Raw genomic sequence first — 19,528 nt, forward strand, 5'->3', positions numbered from 1 at the left:
GCCCCCTGGTGGTCAGTGCACATCATAGCAACCGGTCATTCTGCCATTCAGTCTATTTTCATATTAGCCTTTTATTATATAGGATTAGTTCATATTTTTATGGCAGAAAAATTATCTCTCCTTTATGATCAACTTGTGTTCATTCATTCTGGTCCTATTAATTCCCTCATTATTCATTCACTCAACAAATATGTATTGAACACCAATTATGTGCCAGCACTGTTTTAGTGGCTGGGGATACAGCATTGAAAAAATAAAGACCCTACTCTCACATAGTGTTCATTGTGTTGGGGAAAACAGGTAGTAAAGTAAACAGGTAAATATGTAATACGATAGGTGAAATAAATGCAAAAAAAGATTAGAAGTCAAAGGAGTAAAAGTTGACGGCCCGGGAAGAAGAGGTAGTGCCTTCTGAAGAGGTGATTTCAGTAGAGACCTGTATGAACTGGAGTGAGTTATGCAGATATCTCCGGAAAGGGCATTTGGTCATGGTAGGGGACAGCCATGCCCATGTGGGAGCTCAAGTGGCAGTGTGCCTGGTGTGTTCAAGGAATGGCATGGTGGCCTCAGCCAAGTGTCATCACCTTGAGCATTTGTGTTCTTCTCTTATCCTGGTGCAATATCACAGTTATCTGAGGACTGGAGACACTATGACAACCTCCACATTAATTTACTAAAAGTTAATATAATTAAATTTGTCATTTAATCTAAGAACCATGACCAAGTTGTCCAAATTATTCTCAGATATTCCATGAGCAATTGAGAATTTGACTGATGTTGTATAGGAGAAAAAGACTGATGTCCCACAACTATTTTACAATTGCTGTATTCATTGAAAGGTGTGTGAATCACAAGTAATATTGGGATTTTAAAGTAGTTTGACCTTTTCCATTTCTACAATTCAAAATAAATATAGTTTTGGTTAGCTCATTTTGGAGACATTTACTGAAGTGTGGGCACAAATGCCCCATGACAGATGCTGAACTGAAGGTCAAAACTATTTGAAAATGGTATGGTTTTGTTTTTCCATGATGCAGAATAAAATGAGACTTTAATAATATCTTTAATCTTTTAGTGAAGGCTATGCTTAGACTTTTCATGATGGTAAATGTGCACTAATTTATGTTGGAAACAGAAATTCCACATAAGACTGGTTCTAAAATAATTGCCTTACTAGTTATAATCCAGACAGCTGGAGAGGAACTCAGGTAGATCCGCACCTGCGCTGCCATTAGACATGGATCCAACATAGGGGAGAAGTTCACAGTGGGAGAATAAATATTCCACACACCTTTTATCATTTACTTTTAAAATCAAGATGAGAAATCGTCAACCCTATGATATCCACGTTAGATAGTCAGTTTTCCTTTTCTGAAATATTTTTAAAGGATTGCATTATACTGCATATGTTTCATATTAAAGAGAGGAATGTGGTTTCTCAGTATGAAAAGGCAGACTTAATTAGCATTAATGTCTAGGTGTCTGAATGCCATTCTGAATTAGATGGCAGAGCTGCATACAACAATGAATGTGAGATTAGTTGGACAAGAATTCAGGATGAATGATTAAAATCCACTCACAGCATTTAGCCTGGCTTTGTTTTTATTAAATTCTCTTTCCCAGGGTAGTCCTTTGCATGAGTTACAATTCCACTGATGAACTTTCCTGCCCACAGTCTCTTCATTGCTTTCAAATTGTGGAAGAAGAGGACTGTCTCTTTTTAAGATCAGGTTTTGCCTCTTAATAATATAAACATGTTATTAACAGGTAGTTTAATAATAGAAAATTCCCAGAATTTCCCATCTTGACATGCTTTATTTTCATTTTATGTCATCTCTTGCAATTTCTATCAAACAGCACACATTTGAACACAATGTTATTGATATATATAGTTTAACAATCTGCTTTAGGTTCCTAGCAACTATATGTATTCCAAAATGTATGCATCCACTTTCTCATTATTGCTTTTGTTTGTTACACAACATTCCAACTAGTTGTTATACCACAGTTTACTCAACTACTATATTATTTTGGTGATTTCTCTTTTGTATCCTTGGCACAACAGAGGCATCTTTCTTTATGTAGCTGATCATATTTCAATTTTATTTCCCATTAAGCTAAAAGAAGACAAAAATATCCTCCAGGTAGAATTACTGGCGTTTACACCTCTGGTTTATATATTATTGTTCAGGTTCCAGAAGGACTGGAACCTCATGCACAACACACCAGGTCAGGTGGTCGTGGGGCCATCCCCCCTTTACCTTGCGTAAAGAGGGTACATATCATGCTTCTCTTCCACATGGGCACTGACATTTCAGCAGTGCTTTCATTTACACTCCTTGGTTTAACAAGTACAAACATTTGAAGATCTTTTGAATTTCCTTTTCCACCAAGATTTATGCTACATATTGTCCAGATGCATGCCTTACAGCAACTTTACCTTATGCCAAAGTGAGTGTTTTTAACTTTTTGCTAAAGTGAACATTTTTAGAGTATGGAATCAGCACTGTGGCTGTTAAAGTTCCCTTTTGTCCTCCTGCCAGTTATTTGTTGCAGGCAATCCAGGAGCATGCCACGGGGATTTCTCCGTGCCCCTTTGATTTCATACTGCAGCAGCCTTCCGTTCAACGCGGTATTTCATTTTGTTTTGGTTCTTTATTCCACACCTGCTTACTAGCCAACTGGTTTTCCTTAACTGATAAAAATCAGTATCCGCACATGTTATAAAACCCGAGGCATGAGTCCTAATGTGTCCAAAACCAAAGACGCCCTTTTCCTCCCGCTCCATCAGTTTCAGCTTCCTGCGCCATGGGAACCAGTGGGTGGGCATTTCCAGAGGCTACCTGACAAGATGTGTCAGAGAAATTTCTAGTGAGGGCAAGAAATCTGGAATTATTTTTCCCCTCTAAGGACTTACTCCAAAGGGTTTTGTCCACACTCTCTGGTTTTATTAACCATGGGGTTTGGGTGGTGTCAGAGCCCTGGGCTGACCCTGAGGGAAAGGGGTCATCTGAACACAAGTCTCATGTTTCTCACTCGCCCATGACGTCTTTGAATTAAAACTTTGGAGGCTCTGTACTCGTAAATTACCTTTTATCTTCATGCTTTGTTGAGAGGGTGAATTTCTTCCAGGAAATAAGGTCCTGCATTTTTTTACTGACATTCAGTCAGGTTTGTGAACAGCATCACCAGGAGGGGTCCCCGCATCAGGGACTCACCAGCCCCAGTCAGCATCACCACTATCTTCCGTTTAAAACCACATATCAGTGTGGGAAAGAAACATTCTGTGGCGACACCAGCCTGTTCTCATCATTAAAACAACGTAATGATGATGAACATCAAGCTGGCCATCATCTATGTATTCCAGTGTTAGACTGCTTTTTCTTTAATACGTTGTAGAAACTAACTTTAACATGTATAAAGTTTTAGGAACTACGAGGATATAAATATAGATATTAAGGGTAGAGATATATGAAGTTTCTAACTTCAAAGGGGTCTACACTGAATGGCCAGATTATTATGACCGGCCAGATTATTATGACCACCCCATCAGTACAATGAAGTGAATTAATTATGCAAATAATAATAATAATAATAATAAAAACCTTGAGAGTATTTGCTTAGGAAGTTTTCAATATTCAGTATTTTTGGAAGTGTCAATAAAGTACTGATGGGGTGGTCATAATAATCTGGCCAGTCATAATCTGGCCATTCGGTGTATTTCTAAAATGTTTTCTTATTTTGTTATTTGGAAATTGGGATATATTTTCACATTTGACAGTATTACAAATGGTGATTGAATTCTCAGTCATTCTTCTTCCCTTTCTGTTACTGAACTCAAGGGGTTGGCCACTTGAGGTGCTCTAGTCAAGGACGAGACATGGTTGTGGTGGGGTAGTTTCTTTAATTGTGACAGGTAAAGAAGACAGGATTTCTATCCAAAACTCTGTCTCGGGGAAGGTAGGCTCAGCCATTGCTTATGTGAACTATTTGGTTAGTCACATGTTGATTTCCTCTTTGCAGTGGGCTTACCAGGTTGAGTTGCTGTCAAGCTCATCTGTTTATAGCTGCATTTGCAAAATACTGTGGTACATTTTATCACTTAATAAGAATAGCATTTAGTAAGAACCACCCAAACCTTGAAACCCTTGTCCTGTCTAACACTTCCCTACCAGCTAAAAGTTTATATAACCCGTCCTTTGACCATAGCATAGGACCTAACATGTGATTGTAAGCATTTGTTAGAAAAATGAAATCCAGGAGTTAAAATACAAGACAATAAAGAAAACTATGTATTACCAATTTGGTTAATGAAGAAGTTGATATTTCAAATGATGATCAACAGTGTAGTGACTCTCGATTCCTACAAGCAATTTTTAAAAAAATATTTTTCAGATAAGTTATCAATGAACAATTTTGAAAACCACTTTTGTTTGAACTTCAAAGGACTTTCTCTTAGCAGTATTTTATTCTGTCATCATATGACATTGGAGGACAAATTGACAAAATAGGCCTCCGATTAAAAAATGCACAATCTTGTAAAAGTGGGGCACTCAGGGCAGCCTGATGCGGGTCGTCAGTCCTAAGGGGGCAGATGATGAAGCGGCATCTTTCTCCACTTGCAGTTGAAACAGCAGGTGAGAGGTGGAGATTCACTCTGGGGATTTCCCTATGTAGGTTAGATTCTGTGGGACAGAAAAAAAACCTGCAGTAAGCAAATGGAGATTTCAGATGTACCCCTTTACTTTCTGTGCGAAAAATGATTTGAGAGATTCAGTAACAAGATTAGTAGAAATGCTTGAATTTTAAATCTCCAGAAAGACGGCTAAATAGAACAGAAGAAACATTTTTGCTTACTCATGATCCCAAGATACTGTACATTCCCAATAAGAAGATCTAAAATTGTGCTCTGTAATCATGAATCTGAAACACATTGGTCTAAAACACTTCTTTTATATAAGGGTAGGAATAACAATGACAGAGCTGACATTTAAAATTGTCATTAAATATAACTGTAGTTTCAATTATTTTTAACAGTTATAATTAGATTATGACTAAATCAACTTCTCACTTGTTTGATATCTAATAAAATAGTTAATGGATCAAAACAAAAAATGAAAAAAAAATAAAATTGTGCTCTAATCTTTAGAACAGAAAAAATAAAATGCTATAATGGGGTTCGGGGAACGTAGTAAAATATATCCTACTAAGAGCAGAATGTTGGTTAACAGGGGCTTGGAGGGGGGAAATAGGGAGATATTGGTCAATGGTACAACATTTCAGTGATGCAAGATGAATAAATTCTGGAGATCTAATGTACAACAATGTGACTCTAGTTAACAGTACCGTGCTATATACCTGACATTGCTTAAGTGTTTTCAACACACACACACACACACACACACACACACCACACACCAAGAATAGGAAAGTAGTACTATGTGAGGTGATGGATATATTAATTAGCTTGACTATGATGACTATTTCACAATGTATACTGCAATTAGATATAATTGAACCCCCCCACCTCCCCAAGAGGCTATGGAAAAACAGAAATGGGGCTGATATTAGTAGAGGGAGAGAGGAGAAGACCAGGCAGAGATGACGTCACAGAGATACATGTGAGCTGGGTTTAAAACATTACTAAGAACTTTCTAGGAATGAATACATTCTGGTATTAGGAGCAGGAAGGGCTACCCCAGGAGAAGACACAAAAGTGAGACAAAAAATAATCAGTTGCCCATGCGAGGTAGAGGGAAGATTGCTGGAACACATCAGAGTAATGCTGTCCCAGGTTCTCCACCTCCCAGTGCTCTCTGTGCCCAGCAAGTGGGGGCCTCAGAATAAAACACAGGAGGATCCATCAGAAATGTCTGAAGATATGCAGATTAAGCTCTATTTGGTGTCTGGGATAAACAGGTCAAAGAGAAAACGATTACGGTCCAGTGTCAAAGACCTGGAGAGACAGAGGAAATCTCATACCAGACACCCCTTAAGTGTTGGTGTCATCAAAGAATCTGTAAGGAGTAAAGATACAAGACAGGTAGCAAAGTGGAAAGTAAGGTCAAGGAATTTCAGGTAGCTGCAATAGGTTTCCAATCTATTCTGGTAAATCTGCCCAAACAAATGAAATAAAATAGGTGGAATTTGGGCTAAAAATCTAAAATGTGGAGAAGCAGATTCGAACCTGGTGACTAAGTTGCACACGTGATATTTCATATTCATATATGTGTTCAGCACAGCAAATACATCCTCAAGTGCCTTAACTGCTCAATTCCTCAAAGGCCTGTGGCTGCCTCTGCGCTAAACGCAGCCATGAAGCCACTTCAGAGGAAAACACACCGTAAGGTGCTTGAGTGGAAAGAGTGAGGGGTGGGGAAAGTTTGTGCCTGGCAGTTCATTTGTAAGCCTTGGTTTAAAGATACACAAATGTGCCGCTTACACTCGATGGCTTTTTGCCTTAAAATATATGGAGTGAGCGGAGTATTCAGTATGGCTCTGCATGTGCCACCAGCATCTCACTCCAGCTGTCCTGCTCACTTCTGCCTTCTGCTCAGTTCTTCTCCACCCTGCCCCTCTCTGCCTGTTTTTCTTTTTTTTCAAATGCTCATTAACCCCTCATCTTTCAGCTCGCAGACCATGAAACCTAGGAACCCAATATCGTCATGGGAAGATTTCATCAGTGCAGTCTGTTTGACAGGAGTCAATGTTGAAAGCATCAAAAGACATCGGAGCTTATTTCTTTTTCTTTTTTAAAAAAATATGTTTGTATTGATTTCAGGGAGAGGAAGGGAGAGGGAGAGAAAGATGGAAACATTGATGAGAAAAACATTGATCGGCTGCCTCCTACACGCCTCCTACTGGGGATTGAGCCTGCAACCCGGGCTTGTGCCTTGACAGGGAATCTTAACGCAGCCTCCTGGTGCGACTAGCCACACCAGCAGGGCCAGAGCTTATTTCTATAGATAATACTGGAAACTTGCTTGAGTGATTGCTGGCTTATGGATACTAGCTGTTGTTAGACTGTCACATTTTCCTAAAGAGAGAGTATATATATTTAATACTTTATTCTACCTGTGTATAAGTGTGTGTATAAGTGAATTCCTTATTATTGAAAACTAATAGTCAGTTTGCCCCTTTTTCACATAATAATACTTAAGTGTTTTATTAAGGAAAGTGTCTTCTCTGTTACAGGGGATCAAGGACACAGGGGTTGGGTTTTTGAGATCCCTGAGGACCTGTGACAGTGTTCTCAAGCTTTTCATTTGTCAAAAATGCATTGCTAAGGGTGAACAAGGTGGGAAAGACCAATAGGTTAGCAGTGGTCTTTCCATATTAATGTCACGGACACTCTGTCTGTGTAGAAGCACAGCAGCCAATCCAGGACTGATCAGTACTTAACATTCTGCATCAGCCCTAGGTGTACCATTCTCCCTCGGTGTGAGGTAACAGAAGGGAGCAGGGGACATATAACCCTGCGACACTAAGCAATTAGGTTCTTCAGTCAGCTGTTTCATTCTAGTTGTCAATAGACTTTTCACAGTGGTGCTCTGTGCTCAGCGGTGAAAAGTAATTAGATGACAGAATAAATGAGATCATTGCAGGAATGAACACTCTGCACAGAACAGTGCATTTTATATCGAAAAATGCAAATCTGTCATAGAGAAGGTACACGGTCTCCCTTCAATTTATTTTTACTACTTGATTGCCTTACACTCGTTATACTTATTTAACATGCTTCACATCTAAGTTCCTTTTTAATCACGAACACATTCATTTTAGTATGATGAGGTCTACATTCATAGCGAAGTGATTTGGGCCGACTGCATTAAACTTTCCCAAAACAACGAATTTAAAGTATAAATGCTGCCCAACTGGTGTGGCTCAGTCGTTGAGCCCAGAGGTCACCAGTTCGATTCCCGGTCAGGGTACATGACCAGGTTGCAGGCTCAATCCCCAGTAGGGAATATGACGGGGGGAGCCAGTTGATGTTTCTATCTCTCTATTCCTCTCCCTCTTTCTTGAAAATCAATTTTAAAAACATATCTAAAGTATAAATGCTGAGCCAAGATTGTGATTGTTGAATTATGGATGTGGGAGCTAGAATTCTCTAAATGCAGTCATCTATGTGATACAATTTTGCAATAATGGAAAGAGACCTAGATTTTGAATCAGAAAATGGTTTTGAATCCTGTGACTAACTCCCTGTGTGACCGTGATTACAATACCTGGTCCCTTAGAGACTTGGTGAAATATGAATAATGATTTTTTTTCTAAAAAAAGGGGGAAATAAAAACAGTATCCTTTGCTAAAGGTTGCATTTTTATTTTTAATTACTTTGAAAAATATGTTTTCACTTTAACATCTACATAATGTTAATTTATTCAAAATTATTGTGGCTGCAGATTCAGAAATCTTCATTACATTAGGTTTTCAGGTGATTTATTGAAGGTGATTTAGCTTATAACTAGAATCTGAATGCCCCTCCTCCACTAATAATAAGAAAATTTGGGATCACCCCAAGAGATAGCAATATAATCATTAGCTACCAAGCAAAACCTCAGAATTTCTGACTGTGACCTTGCTGAGAATTAGCAAATAAATCCACTGTAGGAAACAGAACTCAAAGCCACAAACCTTACATTGTTGTCCTTTCCCATGTCAGGTTAAGTCACTGCGTCACCCTCATGGCCCAAAAGGGGTGATGCATCTTCCCAAGTGTTCAATTTAACACATTTCAACTCTTCGGAGATTGGCTTCATTGTTCAGTACAATTTGAATCAACATTAAATGAGCGAGTAGATCCTTGGAGGTTTGAAAATGTAATTAGAGTACAACTGATGTTTTTATCTATGATCCTGGCAGATGACCAAATATGTAGAAGGTCCTTAGGTTTCAAGAATCTTGTGTCTAATTTAGTATAGAAATGTCATGTTTGATGTTTTTAAAAAGGATTTCCATGTAATTTGATTTTAGATTTGAAGTCTTACAAAGTGAACTAAATGCAGTATGACAGATTCAACTTAATTAATGACTGAGCTACACAATTTTCCAATTAAGCCAACTTAGGAAGCCAGGCTTTGTCTCTGCAGTGAGACTTGGTTGAGAAGGAGGTTTGGATGTTGATCGTTTTTAACCCCTAGCATCTAGAAGTAGAAATGGCAAATAAGAGACCAGCATGCTTTTTCTGACCCTTAGCTCCGTGGTTTGATATATAAAATAAAATTGATAGCTATTATCTAGGATCAGTTGGGACAGACATCTGAAAGAAAAACCTCATATTAGCAAATGCCTAATTATGTCAAGTAAGACTCTAGTTCAACCAAACCCCAATTTATAAAAGAATATTGGTAGAAGTTTGTCATTTACTCCATGTAATTATCATAATCCTGTAACATCAGAATCTTATAAAAGAATTTACCACAGGGTTACTTTAATGAACCTCTCTTTAAAATAAAAAAGTAGAAAGCTTTTAAAAATACTTAAAATAGCCTTGGCCGGGTGGCTCAGTTGATTGGAGGGCATGGCATGTACCCAGGTTGTGGGTTTGATTCCTGGTTGGAGTGAGTATGAGAGGCAACCGATTGATGTTTCTCTTTCAAGTTGATGTTTCTCTCTCTCTCTCTCTCTCCCTTCCTTTCTCTCTAAAAATCAATCAAAACATATCCTTGCCCAGCTGTTGTGGCTCAGTAGTTGAGCATTGACCCATGAACCAGGAGGTTGAGGTTCAATTCCTGGTCAGGGCACATGCCCAGGTTTCAGGCTCAATCTCCTGTAGGGACATGTGGGAGGCAGCTGATCAATGCTTTTCTCTCATCATTGATGTTTCTATCTCTCTCTTCTTCTCCCTCCCTCTGTCTGAAATCAAAATATATATTTAAAGTAAACACATATCCTTGGGTAAGGATCAAAAAATAATAAATTAATTAAAATAGTTAACATACAATGGGATTTGAGAAACTGGGATTTCTGAAAGCTAATGTTCCTCAGATTTTCCAAATAATGTGTTGCCCACATGAGTTCATATAGGCACATGTACTGTATGAGTCAGTAGCAAGGAGCAGTGAAGATGACATTAGTACCCTGCTGGCTCTCTGCATTTCCAACCTTGTTTCTCCTCCTCCACACACATACTTACAGTCCTGGATGCCCCAGGGTATGAACATATTGCATTACCACCTGGAGTCCTACACCTCCTTTTCAACATTGGGTGAATTTGTACAGTGGCAGTAGGAATACTCTGGAATCCATTCCTGCATCAGGATACCTTAATAGCCTAACTATAAATGGAAGTGACTATGAATCATAAACATAGGTCCCAGTAACCTAACCTAAATGCACCCCTAATTTACTTCATTTAGTTTAGTTCCAGAAATAACCACGGCCATTTGAACACTACAGAACATGACAGAGGGAAGTCGGGATATTAAAAGGCAGCCGTAGTAACCATTTGCAATGAAAACATTTTGCCTTTGCAAGTTTTTAAAATTAATTTATTTTATTTTTTAAATGTATCTTTATTATTGAAAGTATTACAGCTTTTGCGAGTTTTTCAAAGCGTGTGACTATATAAACAGGTTTCTAGGCATCCATACAGGTAAGGGACCCTGAAACTCAACCTTTTTTATTTTGATGGTAAATCCACTTCCAATAGCACCTAATGTCACTTGTAGGTTTGAAGTAGACACCGAGAAATAATTGTTGGGTGGATGGATGGATGGATGGATGGATGGAAAGGAACTTCTTTGTGACACTTCCACAGTCAAATTAAATTGGACCAATTAGCTGCAAGTCACATTTATCATAGTGACTTGGTATCTATTACTAACACAAAATATGTCAAGATTTATTCATTATAAGCACATATATTGACCCTCTGTTTCTTCTTTCTATGGGAAAGTCACGATTTCTGCAGAATTTTGCAGCCTTGTCAACTTCACTTCCTCAGGAATATGCCTTCAGCAGAGCTACTACTTGAAATGTCTTATTACTGAAATTATTAAACAACTGTCTTCAATATCTAGTTATATTTGCCTTTTTATAAAGGACAATTTCAACTCTGTGACCTTTTATTTTGGTGGCTCCCACATAAAAATTTTATGTGGAATTGCATCTAAAAGGAGCTGAAAAATTGAAGGTCCATATTTTCCAGGACGGAGTAAAAATATATAGATTTATTTATATTTTAATGTTCTGTCTAATGTTACAACAGAGATCATGCTAGAAAGGAAACTGGTGAGTCAGACAAGAAATCTAGTACTGAACGGGACTGGCTTAGGATCCTGGCCTTTGGGATGCTCCCTTCACGCTCATGCCCAGGGTTAGCAGATCAGTGTCACTGGTAATAGCTACAAAATCAAATGTTCTCTCGTAAAACCTGGCTCTGCGTATACATTTATACATCACTGGAAAACCATGTGCCACTCTTCGGGACCTGGGATTTTTCAGACAATGCCAGAATCAAAATGCTTCTTGCTAATGCTGAGTTTTTCCTTTGGACATTCAGATTGAGATATTTGAGAGAAGATGAAAAGTTATGAGGCAAATAATGGCATATTCACAGTGAGGTTGTGGACTTATAGCTAGGCTTTCTTTCATAATCTTAGTTTAGGAAATGGACTTGTGATGCTGTGATGGAAACTCTGAGCCTTTCATGGAGACCTCAACTTTTTGCATTATCTCCCGCATGGACCTGGTTGTCTCTTTTAAAATGTCTTACTTTTAAAGAATGGCAAATTAAGCTTGGGGCCTAATTGGAATATATGGTTAATTATGAAGAGCAAGGATAGATGAAGCCATCTTTTTTGGATATGCTGGTGAAAGAAATTTCATACAGATATTTCAGTGTGATTAGAAAAAGATACCAATTTTTTTTTAGCTTCATTCAGCTGGTGTAATGAGCATTATTGATGAAAATGTTAGATCAGTAAGGACTTAAAATTAAAGTAGAGGAGACCTGAAGAAGGAGAATAAGGCTATGGGCTGTCTGGTAACCTAACAAATGCTTTGTACACAATCTAAACCGATCTAGAAAAAGACGTGTAAAAATCAAGCCACACAGGGGTAAATGCAGACATGGAGAAAATACCATTAAAATACTAATAAATTGAAAAGTGAAGTAAAAACATATCCACTAAAATAAATTTTAGGAAAAACATCTGAAAGTAATTAGCATTTTTATTAAATGTGTACAGAAATTACCCCTGAAAAAACAATTCAGAAACCAGCTCCTGAAAACATTAACAAATACTTAAACAAAGGCTCTAAAAGCTGCTAGAGAGAAAAATGTGAAAGACCATAAAGGAAAGGAAAAATAGAAGGCTCACCAGTCATTGAATTCAGGGACTGAATTATGAATTTTCTTGGGGCTATTCTGGGTACTGCATTCTTGTATAATTAATTAAAGGTTCCTTTGCAAAATTTTACAGTCTTTAAATTAAGTCCAAGAAATATACTTTAAAAAAAATCAATTCTGAACTTAGTGAATATTAATTTCACTGTTAATTTTTCTACTATATTAGGCATAAATCAATATAAATCTATTATCAATATGAATGGAAATATTAGGAAGTCATTTTTAAATTACGTAAAATATCAGTAAAGAATAATATCTGGTAATAGAACTTATTATAATTTTGCTTATTTAATTTCCTGTGTACAAACTTTCAAATAAACATAGTTCATTATGAGTTTGTTTGAAATTTAAACACTTAATTTTGGACCCCAACCGTGTAGCTCTATCATCTATTTTGAACAGGTATTTTGTAGAAAAATCAATGGTTCATTGTCTAGTTGCTTTGATTTTGCCTGGTGCCTTTTGGTTTTGAAATTAGTGTAGGGGAGGAAAATTAAACTTTCCTCTGTCCTTCTGAGTTCTTAGCTGAGACCGCTGTAATAAAGGACAGATTAACAAGAGAAAAATAAACAAAAATTTATTAATATGTATACATCATGTATATGGGAGATACCGAGGGGAAAGTAAGTAACTCTCCAAGATAGTATATTGGGGGTGGTGTATTCTGCTAGCTTCATTAGTAACCCCAAGTGTCTTGAAGTGCTTACCAGGAACCGGTGGGATTTGACTTGCCCTTGCCTTTGCTGACAGGTGCACCCTGAGCGTGACCGTGGAGCAGGCCATCATTCTGGCCAGAAGCCACGGCCTGCCCCCTCGCTACATTATGCAGGCTACGGATGTAATGCGGAAGCAGGTGAGTCTCACACACTCTAGGGCAGTGGTTCTCAACCTTCCTAATGCCGCGACCCTTTAATACAGTTCTTCATGTTGTGGTGACCCCCAATTTCATTGTTACAAATTGAACATAATTAAAGCATAGTGATTAATCACAAAAGCAATATGTGATTATATATGTGTTTTCTGATGGTCTTAGGTGACCCCTGTGAAAGGGTCGTTTGCCCCCCAAAGGGGTCGCAACCCACAGGTTGAGAACCGCTGCTCTAAGGAGTTGTGTTATAAGACCTGGATTTGTTCGCTCATCAGATGTCTAACAAGTGCCTGGATGTGATGGGCAGTTTTCCAGGCTCAGAGGGTAAGCTGAGAACAAGAAACACTCCTGGGGAAGAAGACAGCACAGATGTCCACGTGAGGGTTCTCCGAGAACCTTAGAGAACCTGGAGAAAAGGTGTCTCAGAGGCCACCTGAGGAGGAAAGGGAGTTGGCCAGGCAAAAGGAGCCAGGGTGGCTGGGGGCTTATGTAAAGGAGATACGTGTCACTTTCTGGGAATTGCAGGGAATAGACTGGGGAAGGGGTCGGGGGAGAGGAAAGAACTGAGGGCCCTGCGTGCTTCTGGAGATTCACAGGGCCTCACGTGCCAGATAAAGCATAGACCTCGGTTTTCCAATGAAGCGTGTCATTGGACTGCCTGTAGGTCTCTGAAGTATGTGTAGGTAAGAATGTACTAGCTTATAAAGAGGATGAACTTTCTATACAATAATCCAAGAGTATTTGGAGTGGCAGATTGGTTTTTAACCCTTAAAATTCTCTGAAAAGATAGTAGCAAAACTGCACTAATATCCAATTTAGTGATTATTAGGAAAATGTGCTTACTCTAGTAGAAAAGACACAGTGAGTAGAAGGAAAAAGAAATTGAGAGACATTAATTTGTTAAATTTTATTTATTGATTTTTAGAGAGGAAGAGAGGGAGAGAGAGACAGAGAGAGAAACATCTACTTGTTGTTCCACGGGTTGATTTTTGTATGTGCCCTGCCCTGACCAGGGATCAAACCCGAAATCTTGGCGCATCAGGACAACATTCTAACCAACCAAGTTACCTAGCCAGGGTGAAAGACAATTTTATATTTTATTCTGCCACCTTTTCTTAGGGCTACCATGGAAAATTGGTTTAACCAATCTCTCTACCTGCTGACTTGGTTTGAATTGTCCACTGATAGTGAAGGACTTAATTTTTAAGATATGCTTTTGTAATTATGAACTTGGTTTACTAAAGAGTGGATAATTCTTAAACATAAATCCCTATGGGTTTGCTCAAAAAACAAACAAACAAACCCAAAACAACAACACAAAAACCCAGAAGCAGTGATAAGTGAGGCCAGAGCTGGCCTGTGGACCGCACTGCAGACATGAGGTGCAGCGGGCACAGACCCTGGAGTTTCAGGTTGTGAACCCCAGACCTGAAGATTGAAAACCCAGGTCTCACAAGGTCCAGGAGGGATTTTTTGCAAGGAGGTTAGATCCATGAGAAGCACGTGGCATGCTGTGGTTCAGCTGGAAAAGGGCAAATACAGATGCAGCGGTGGCAGGTTTAGGAAGAACTTTTTGGGGTGCATATACATATTCAGTTTTTAAAAGCAGGTTAAGGTGAACGTGTGATTAGTCATATCTGGATTGGGATGTGGGCTCGGAAACATACAGAAAGAGACTGATCTTCAATTTCACTCTGTTGCTACTAGATTAAGTTTGCAACCAGACTTGTAGAAGCCATTTCAAAATTGTGGTTTATGGGAGACTATATTAACCTTTTTTATAATAATCTTTTTATAGTAGTAAGGGGGTAATTATGAGTTGGCTACATATACATTGTAAGTATATAGACTTAAACACTCAAAACCTTTAACTTCTTATAACTGAAAATGAGGATAGAGAAAATGAAAAAAGTAAAACAATATTATGTAGGCCTTAATGACTTGTTTAACTGGTGTAAGCTTCTTTAAAACATAATATACATACATTTGTATTAATACCTGTTACTATATATTTATAAAATGTAATTTTAAAAGACTAAAATGTTACAAAGTCCCAGGTCGATTTCTAATTTGCACTATTTTTTAGTATTTATCATCCTGTCTTCCTCCTAATTATTGAATAAATACATTTAGAGCCCTACCCCTTCCTTTGTTGCTTGTCTGTCTGCTTTAAGTTTTTGTGACATCTCTAAGTGGTTCTGAGAGACAAAGACGGAGTTCTACCTTCTCTGTGAAAGATTATGGAGCCCAGGCCTTCTCTTTAGAGAAACTGGAGTAGACTTTTGCAATATTCCTCTTGCTGCTAATCCTCTGACCAGTGTTCAGCAGCTTCAGGCTATGGGATTAATGGTTGGGATCAGTCTGCAAGCCAACACTTACCAGCCTGGGATCTGAGTAGTTAGGACACACCTGTAATGAAAGATGTTTCTTTTGCCTTTCGACCCCTTAGACTCCGTTTTTCAGAGACTGAATGGTTAGAATATTTGCCAGATTAATGATTTATAATTTCTAAGATATTTAGTTTCTTTTTAGAGGAAAAAGCTTTCCAGCATGATTTATTATTCTTATTTCTAATTGCAGTATAGTTTTCACGTACAGATTTTGTATATGTGCTTTCCGTAGAGTTGTTTGAATTAAGGGCTTGAGTTAGTAGGAGAGGTAAAAGATACAAGGAAGGGTACTGTGCTCCTTACACTTTTTTGTAATGATTATAATAATCGTTGGCAGCACTTTCACATAACCATCTGATTTGATTAATAAAATAATTGAGGTTGACACTCTCATTTACATCATAAACTTAAAGTTTTCTGTCCTATAAATTATATATTTCAAGTATTCTTTGATGGAGGCCAGACATTCTTTTTTGACCATTTTAACAAACACTGGGATTGCACAGAATTCTGGCTCCTTAGCTACAGTATCAGAGCATTAGTCTGGGCACGAGGACCAAGGACCAGGGAAGACGCACTTCTTGCCTAATATCATGGTGGACACGTGTAGGCAAATCACCGTGATACAGGCACCAACAGGCAAGTACTCTCAGGGGTGTAACCCAGTGGCTCAGGACATAAGTCAGAAAACTAATAAAAAATACGCAAATTCTCTACTTTGCTTTTACAACGTTTCTCTAAGTCTAAAATTACTTCAAAATAAAATTAATTGCAATTCCTAAATCCCTTCCCATCTGTCTCTTCTCCCCCCCTCACCCCCCACCCCCCATCCCTATCCCTTGACCTATTTGCTTTCCTTTACTTCAGGGGTGGGGAACCTTTTTCTGCCAAGGGCCGCTTGCTTATTTCTAACTGGCAGGCCATACAAAATTATCAACTTTAAATTAGCCTGCTATCTTTGGGCAAACATTTAATTAACTCACTCCTAATGCCTTGGCAGGGCCAGACCAAATGATTTTGTAGGCCTTATATAGCTTGTGGGCCAGATGTTGCCCATCCCTGCTTGGTCCACTTGAGAGAATTTTTATGTTTCTTTTCTTTCTTCTTTCCTTTCTTCTTTCCTTTCTTCTTTTCCCATAGGTTAGCAGTTGATAGCAGGAGAGAGGGTTTTAGAGTTTTTTTAAAAACCACTCTCCTTTATCTGTTCTCAGCCCCACACGCTGATGTTTTGTTCTATGCAATAACTAATTCCCATTAGGAACTGAACAATGATTATAGCTTCATTCATGAACTTGACAGATTGTAAAGACTTTTTCATTGCTCAAGTACGTTGTCTTTGTGCTATATATGTTGAGGCAGAATTCTTACATTTCAGAGATCCACATGCAAATTGCTTTAGAACTATTTAAGAAATTATTTTTTTGATAAACACTATGAAGTTTAAAATAGCTAATTATTTAGCTAAAACACATGAGTGTAATATAACTGTAATTTTTGTTCCACAAAAGTGAAGATATAGCAGATATTTATAACCTGCTCATGTCCTATTGTCTTATGCATTGCTTGCTTTTAGGAATAAAGATGTAGAGAAGATGGTGAACAGGAAGCTGTTGTTTAAACTGATTTCAAATAATTTAGATAGCTATTGGAATACTTACCAATCCTTTGAAACAATATATCAGCATATTTTAATTCTTAAAAGCATTAATTTTGAAAATGCTCAGATGAAAATGTCTCTCTTCCTTCTCATCCAGTCTCCCTTGATGTTAAGTACATGGTTGGAATAAATACTCTACACTCAAGTGTTAATGCTGTGTTGATTACTAATGCGATGTAGAGCCAAGAGTGATTTTTCTTTACTTTTTTCAGGGAGCAAGAGTTCAGAACACAGCAAAGAATTTAGGAGTGAGAGACCGGACCCCACAGTCTGCTCCCAGGTAAGGACTCCCCATGTCTGCTCTTTTCCACCCTCTCCCAGGCAGTTTCAGTCACAGCTACTGTAACCGCTCCAGGCTATGCTCAGTGTAGAACTGATTATAGTCCTAGAAACTGGCCTTGTAGACATTCTGTGGCTCTGTGATTAGGCATAAATGCTCTCTGAATGAAATGGAATTCTAGCTGGAGAAAATTTAGAGGTAGCAAGTAGAAGTCTTGACATTATTTAAATTTTGAAAGTTTCATCATGAATTCAATCACAAAAGTCCACACAATTCCTATGAAAATTTATATGCCAACTGTGCCAATCTATGAAAATGCTATTTTCATTTATACTTTTATGACGGGTCATGCTGTTTGTTCCCTCTGGCAGGATTGCCTTTCCCATCTGTGTCTGTATGAAACACTCCTATTTAACCACAAAACCCTACTGAGATATCATTTCCCCTTGAAGTCTTGGTTGAATTTCCTTCCTCTTTATGCTCCATTAGCATCTTGTATATTGATTGATTATAGCCCTGAGTGTGTTACAATATCCTGCTACACGTCTCTTTACTCAACCTGAATAATGAATTATTTGGAGGCAGGGAGTATGTTGTTTTGATTTTGCTCATTGCTCATCATTGCTTACCTATGAATATCTGAACTGATTTTAAGAATGTATGAATGGATAAATGAATGAATGAGCTTTTCGTTTGTTAGCAGACCACATATTCACAGTTTACATATCATCACAAAAAAAGACCTTAATTCACCCTTACAATAAATGACATGGGCACAGCCATCAAAGAAATGTTGTTGATTTGACTTCCCTGGTAACATTAGGGTAGGCAGCCATCTGTCTCGAAGTAGGGCGAAATTAAGTAATTTCTTTTACATTTGATTGTGTCTGTACTTTTGCATTGTAACAAAAAGAAGGCCCTTCCATGCTTTGTTGCAGATGAGACACTCTTTGTTTCTATGTACAAAGCAGTTACCAGAGTTAGAATGAAAACTGCAGCATTTATGAAGCTAAATTTCGTTCCGAAATACTGTGTGGGCAGTGAAAGTACTTTCAAAAAACAAAACATATTTTCCCCTGAAAATGGATGAAGTACTACTCATGTTCTAATTGCATTTATTTTTAGTGCTGACTCCTAATCCTATTTGCTCTTCAAGTCTTGTTAATGTTATCTTCCACATTTGATTAGATTATAATCTAAGACTTTCCTTTTGCCAAAAAACCATTTCACGTAGGAATTAGCTCTCTAGCACCTGGAGCAGACAGGGTACATTTGGATAATGAACCCAGTGCAGTGTTAAAATGACAATAAGAAAACAAGCTAACAGCTCATCAGGGTCCTCTTAGCTAGAGCTTATAAACAATAATAAACAGTGAGGTAGGATAAGACTCCAGCATCCTAATCAATAAACCAATAAGTAGCAGGCTGAATATAAGAAAGGAAACTGATGAACTCACTCTTTTCTTTATTGGGTTATGTTTTAAAACACTTGAAACACAATAAAATGTGCCAGCTATAAAACTGACATTTTTTACAAGGGAATAATGGCCCTGAGAGAGAGAGAGAGAGCGCTAGAATAGTTTTTACACTTATTGTACTTATTCTTTCATTCACTTTACAAATATTTATTGAGGACCTACAAAATGCAAAGCACTCTGCTGTCCCCTATGCTGAAGGTAAATACGAGATAGAAATAGTTTTGTCTCTCAAGAAGCTTTCAGCTAAAGAGCTGAGATGAGTAAAAGGTAACTCATAGGAAAGGTAGAAGATAAGAGATTGCTAAGGTCTGCAGAGGGGCTGGGATTCCCTCCCAGCTGGGAACCAGGATTCCTTCCCCCAATGACATCAAACTGAAAAACATTTGGCTTTTATAACCAGGCCATCCATAGGCAAGTCTGGGGTAATATTTCTGTAAATATCTTTGTGGAGATAACATTTGCTACCTCAGCCTAAGATAATATTTCATTCTAATCTCCAA

General features: G+C 38.0%; 1 protein-coding gene across 1 annotated transcript in view; it reads left to right on the plus strand.

The window, feature by feature from the left end:
• Window positions 1-19,528, plus strand: part of PREX2 (phosphatidylinositol-3,4,5-trisphosphate-dependent Rac exchange factor 2) — a 247,513-nt gene that overhangs the window by 221,731 nt on the left and 6,254 nt on the right. Inside the window, exons 41-42 of the mRNA XM_014539787.1 lie at window positions 13,106-13,208; window positions 17,483-17,550. Of these exons, the coding sequence (XP_014395273.1) occupies window positions 13,106-13,208; window positions 17,483-17,550 (171 nt within the window). The remainder of the gene's footprint in view (window positions 1-13,105; window positions 13,209-17,482; window positions 17,551-19,528) is intronic.

This window comes from Myotis brandtii, unplaced genomic scaffold (assembly GCF_000412655.1).
Source record: "Myotis brandtii unplaced genomic scaffold, ASM41265v1 scaffold23, whole genome shotgun sequence".
Lineage (NCBI taxonomy): Eukaryota > Metazoa > Chordata > Mammalia > Chiroptera > Vespertilionidae > Myotis > Myotis brandtii.